Source organism: Dipteris shenzhenensis, chromosome 14 (assembly GCF_047967505.1).
Source record: "Dipteris shenzhenensis isolate YYH24624 ecotype China chromosome 14, Dip_SZ_1.0, whole genome shotgun sequence".
Taxonomy (NCBI): Eukaryota; Viridiplantae; Streptophyta; class Polypodiopsida; order Gleicheniales; family Dipteridaceae; genus Dipteris; species Dipteris shenzhenensis.
In genome coordinates this window covers 2,406,982-2,412,609 of record NC_141609.1, presented here as the reverse complement: position 1 = coordinate 2,412,609, position 5,628 = coordinate 2,406,982, and the positions used below count along the sequence as shown (strand labels likewise).

Sequence of the window (5,628 nt, the reverse complement as noted above, 5' to 3'; positions counted from 1 at the left end):
GGGGAGGTGACCTTTCCAACACCCCCACTCACAACTGACACATCTCGGCCCAATGCCAACACATCGATGATGATGCTCTAGTAACTCCTTGGTCGTAGTCCTCTAGAAAACTTCGATGTTGAAATCTTTTCCTGACTTTTCATCCAGTGGCTCTCACTCCACCAGGTCTGGTTCTGCTTGCGCACACCATCTTGGTACACAGGTCCATCTCTGGTAGCACCACCTTCAGTCATGTTCCCGCCTTTGAACTCGAGCAATCCAGCCGCCACGGTCTTCCAGTTGTCCCCCTCATAATGAGTGAACAACCTAGAGTCTTCCAGACACCATGCTCTGAGGGTCTGTTTCAACCCATCCTTCCATTGGCAAGGTCTGCAACCAATGAACATCTCCAGATAACTGAGACCACGAACTCTCACGGAGTTCTCAAGCAAGTACTCTTCTGGCTTCAGTACACCTTATACATCACCTTTCAACAATCTGTGTCCGAGATTTGAAGAAGCACCCACACTTCCCCTTTTGCCTTCGAAGAAGGCCAATTCCTTCCAGTCTCACATTACTTGAGACAAATGAAGAGCAGAGTCTCTCCACAGCATGCTATAAAGGCTTAAATGAAGAATAGAGTCTCTCCACAACATGCTATAAAGGCTTAAATGAAGAACATCAAGTACATACCAAATCGTCATACTGCCTGTGTGCTTGCTCCGAAAGCAAACCATGCATCTCATTGAGGCACATACCAATAGACTGTGTAATCCTATACTGTCCGCTTCTGAAGTACAACATCCATATGAACATGAGACCCTAGGGCACTCCATGGAATCCACCCTCATGTTAGTGTCAATAGCCACGCACCTAGAAGATACCAAGCATTCCATGCTGTCCTTCACCTTCACAGAGGCATCTGACTCCTTGTTGACCCACATGTCAATGTCAGACATCATCACTGTGGTTTCTAGGTCGGCATATCTGACCTCAGTAGCACACGGAGATGTCACCAAGAATAACTCTTTGATTACCACATTTGCTTTGGCTTTTGTGTCACTCTTCGATTACCACATTTGCTTTGGCTTTTGTGTCACCCTCTGAATCTGAGTTGAACTCCTTCTTCCTATTTTTTTGATCCGCCTTCTTCTTTCTACAGTCCTTTGCAAAATGTCCCGGTGTGTCACAATAGAAGCACTTCTTCTTCTGTTTCCTCTTGGAAGTGTCCTCGTCCATCAGAGTCGTCTTTCTTGGACTTGCCACCATTAGGCTTGCCCTTTCCTCTGTCAGTGTAGTCCTTCACTAGCAGTGCCTTGTCATCTTTGTCATTGTTGTAGAGCTTCTCCTTAGCTTCTTCCTGTAGCAGTAATGCCCAACTCCTCAAAAGTCAGAGGTTTGGTCCTTTGTCCTGCTGTCATAGTTGTAACAAAGCTTTTGAAACTCCGAGGTAGCCTCCTCAGTACCATCAAGGCCAAATGGCACGAGTCCACCTTCTAACCCAACTGATGCCAGTTGATCCATCACCACCTTGACCTTCGTCAAGTGGTCATGTGCCGAATCTCCCTCATCCATATCAAGGTTGTAGAGCTGATGCTGAAGAAGCAAGATCCGGGATGTGTTATTTGCCTCGTATAGATCCTTCAAAAAGACCCATGCCTCTACTGACATCTCGGCCATCTGGGTGTGAGGAAGCACAGAGTCTACCGTAGTCCCTATGATCAATCCAGGGCATGGGCATCTCTGTCTTCCCAAGCTTCGAGCTCCTGTCCATGAGTATTTTATGTCCACCATATCCTCTGGCTTCACCTCCACTACCGTTTTCAATTTCCACAGCTTTCGAGCCACTAAATGACTCCGGATCTTCACCTTCCAGATCGGGTAATTTGTCCCATCCAGTTTCCCAGACTCTCCAAAGTTAGGGATGGTGAAGGAAAGAAATCAGGGGGAGGAGGAAGGGAGAGCAGGGGCTGAAGAGGCTGAAGAGATCGGCATCTCTACTGCTAAACCACACAACAGTCGAACAAACTCAACCTTTAGTAGACCAGAACTTTGAACGCACCTGACTGAACCCGAGTCACCCTCCTTCTTGCAAGAGCACTGTCCTCCAGTCATGGAAGTTGATTCCCAAGAGCTTCTGAATCAAGGTCATCCTTCAACAAGGTCCCTGCCTTCAGGCTCCCGCACTTGTGAGCCTCCTACTTGGGCTCTAATACCATGTTAGAAATTACCCAATAGAGGGTACGCACAGTGGAAGACTGATAGAATAGCCCAGGAGCTCACACAATGTGGTGTGGGGTGTGGAATCACAAACTTCTTAAACTTATGTGCATAGGATAGATGTGTAGACTTATCAATAGACAATGAACCAGCCAGATATAAAAGACACCAAAATAATATATTTCCGTCCAAAGCTATGGACACAATACAAAAGAGATAGACCCAGAGTCCCACCAATGGTGTGGTCCTCTGATCTTACACCACAAGGTCCTTCTCATATCTGTCGGCTATCTCTAGATTCGAGCCCGCGTGCTCCACCTCGAGTGTCTGTAGACTTTCTGTCCAGAACGATCCTCTCCACCTTGTTTTCTAGAAACCAGCCTAGGTGGGCCGCCACTCAAGCTCAATCTGCAGTTCCTTCAGGGTCACCTTCACCTCCTGTGGATAGGCCCAATGCTTGCCTTCTTGTCTGCTGTCAGAGGGTTGCTTCAGATGATGGTGAATGAGGGCCTGGAGGCCCTCCTTTTATAGGCCCCCAAGGGTCTGTAATAGAACCGACCAGCCTGGCCAAATTTGGTCGACCAGACTGGTCGACTTGGTCTCTGTAAAAGACCGACTGGTTTGGCTGCTCCAACCAGCCCTATAAAAGGGCATTTGCCAGGCCCTTTTGGGATGCTGCTTTTGCCACTCTAGGAGCCTCTTGCAGGCCCTTTGCCTGCCCAATACCCCCGCCTTTTGCAGCCCTCTGCAGGCACCCTTTGGCCCGCCATGCTGCGCCATGTGCCAACTTTATTCCATCCCCTCTGCGTCTCTGTCAGAGGCCTGTTCCAACCCGTACATGTTACGTCTCTGTTAGCCCTCTGCCAGGCTACTTTACTGCCCACATGGCAGCTCATGTGCTGGCCATGTGGCAGTCCCTTTTCCTCTCTCTTGGCTATGAGGTGCTTGCTGCCCATGTGGTAGCCCCCTCCCTCTCTCTTTTCTTTTGGGCACATGCCCTAGGTCTCCCTCCCCCAGATGGGGGCTTACAAATGGGGAGGTGACCTTTCCAATAGTGTGCATTGCAACCCAAAAAAGAAACCTCTCGACCCCAATCAAACTGTAGTCTTTATTGATTAACTTAATGAACTTGGAAAAACATTTCCAATACCATTGCTTTAAGGGCTAACAATTGGATATGCATGTAATAAACCTCTCATTTTGGCTATCAGCTTGTAGTTCCAAAATGCTTGCCTACAATGGCCCACAACAATCCTTCTCTTCACAACCCTAGACAAGCTATTGATTGTCCATCTTAATTGGTTTGTTGCTCCAAGCCTACTAGCTCATTGTCAGATTCTCATGGCTTATGATAGCCATAAATTATGACAGGAAACTCAGGTGATAGCAAGGTTGGTAATGTAGCGTGATAAACATTAAAGAATGTGTACAACCGACGTGGATAATGAAATATACACTAGGTTTGTATGGGGGGGGCCTACTGCCTCGAGACCATACGATACAACGCCCAATGTTCGTCTCCCACGAAGGTAGCATGTGACAAGTCATGTGGAGATTTGATGGATGAGTTTTGTTTGAAAAGATTCATAAAAATCAATGCGCCGTCCCATGGTCCTATCGACGTGGCAAGCAGCAAGGCTTGAGCACGGGCTGCTCAGGTGGGAGGCAGGCGGATGGGAAGTATGAGGTTTGAAGTAAGAGTATGTGACAAATGAACATTGAAACTGACCAGCGTTAGGAGAACGGAGGTGTATTGAACTCTGGGGTGGAGTCAAAGCAAAAGCCCTAAAACTGAGGCATATAGCTTTGTCTGGCTCTGGATTTTGTTCTTTTCGGGCGTCCAGCGAGCTACTCAGGTCCTCTTCGCAGCGGTCTGCCTTCATCCATCATGGTATCTTCTTCCTCTTCTGCTGCTTCTTCCATGTCTTTAATCTAGGTTTCCGCTTCTCCCTTCGTTTATGTTGCCTCTTGGCAGCCGAAATAGCGCTTTTGTCTTCGATTCAACCCTTTAAAAAGTCGGATATTGCATCTCAATCTTCACATTCATTACTTGTTATGCGAGCCGGGTTTACAACTCTCTGTCCTTGCAGCCTTTCCGGCGATATGTTGAGATTGGGCGCGTTGCCATGGTCAATTATGGACCTAGTTACGGAAAGCTTGTGGTCATAGTGGACGTCGTGGACCAAAACAGGGTAAGTGCCTTCCAATGGTCTTCATTGGTTTGTCAACATTGAGGTTAGGATTTGCCCAGTGACAGAAGGGTCTTTCCCGCAGGCGCTGGTTGATGCACCTGACATGGTCCGCGCTGCTATGAATTTTAAGCGGCTTTCCTTGACTGATATCAAGATCGAGATCCCAAGGATGCCTAAGAAGAAGCAGCTGACGGAGGCCATCAAATCCGCCGGTGGGTAACTATCTTTTTCGAAGATGGTTTGCCTTGGCTTGCAAATGGCTTCATTTAGTTGGTCGTTTACGGTTTGTGGTGTTCGCGAGCAGATGTTCATAAGAAGTGGGAGAGCAGCTCCTGGGGAAGGAAGTTGATTGTTCAGAACAAACGCGCATCTCTGAACGATTTTGAGAGATTTAAAGTTATGGTAGCCAGGGTAAAGGTAAGTGATAGTCAGATTTCGTACGAAGCTCAACTGCGCGATGTTTTTAGATGTAGTCCTGTTCTCATTGTGGGTTCTGTGGTCTTTTCAGAGAAGTGCCATCGTGAAGAGGGAGCTTGCAAAATTGAGAAAAGAAAAAGCTTAGGCCTAAGTTATCATTACCTTGTGGGCAAATCAACGAGCATCCGGTTTACTGGAAGGGATAGTCCCTGGAGTTATAGCTATGCTTGAGACGTTGGATTGATCGTCAGTTTTGCCTGATCTTACTTAAGCTGAGATATTAGTAAAGGGTGAATGTCTTTATCTCTTGCATTATCTGGAACCTTATTTTTGGGGGCCCATGGCCAATGATTTTGTGTATTGGGATGTTCCTAATTGTGTTTGCTGTTTTGTTACTGTATATGAGTTAGAAGCGTAGGCCCTCGTTTTTGTGTTTTTGTCAGTGGCTGTTTTTTGTGACTTCAGTCAGGAGTCATAGTGGATGTGGCAAGGGCTTGCTTGAAATGTTTGTATATTGATATTCTAGGATGGCTGACTGTGGCCGTTCCTAACATGGTGTTTAAACTGGTCTTCAACTTCCGTTTATTGGAAGCTAAATGCAGTTTGATGCCACATGTTCAACGTGGAAGTTTGTGATGGTAAAGGGCAGTATTACTGAATGACCGGTGTGAGTTCTATAGAGAGCTAAATGTTTTTTGGGAAGGGTTTGGCTTACAAGGGTTGATCTGCAAGTATACTTGTATGCCTGGTCTTGTATTGCCCATGTAGCCCTGAATACTACACAGGTTCTCTGTGCAGTGCCCTATCATTTGGTTCAACA

The 5,628-nt window shown here is 46.9% G+C and overlaps 1 protein-coding gene across 1 annotated transcript; it reads left to right on the top strand.

The window, feature by feature from the left end:
- The first annotated feature begins 3,951 nt into the window (after positions 1-3,951).
- Positions 3,952-5,183, top strand: LOC147894061 (large ribosomal subunit protein eL14y-like). The gene is made up of 5 exons (XM_087385053.1): positions 3,952-4,090; positions 4,290-4,391; positions 4,474-4,603; positions 4,696-4,808; positions 4,900-5,183. The coding sequence occupies exons 1-5, from the start codon at positions 4,088-4,090 to the stop codon at positions 4,951-4,953; spliced, it is 402 nt and encodes a 133-aa protein (XP_087241179.1). The 5' UTR covers positions 3,952-4,087; the 3' UTR covers positions 4,954-5,183.
- Positions 5,184-5,628: the final 445 nt, after the last annotated feature.

Coding starts and splice junctions, on each gene's coding strand:
- LOC147894061 (XM_087385053.1), top strand. Junction 4,392..4,473: donor ACGTCGTGGACCAAAACAGG/GTAAGTGCCTTC, acceptor TCTTTCCCGCAG/GCGCTGGTTGATGCACCTGA. Junction 4,604..4,695: donor GGAGGCCATCAAATCCGCCG/GTGGGTAACTAT, acceptor GTTCGCGAGCAG/ATGTTCATAAGAAGTGGGAG.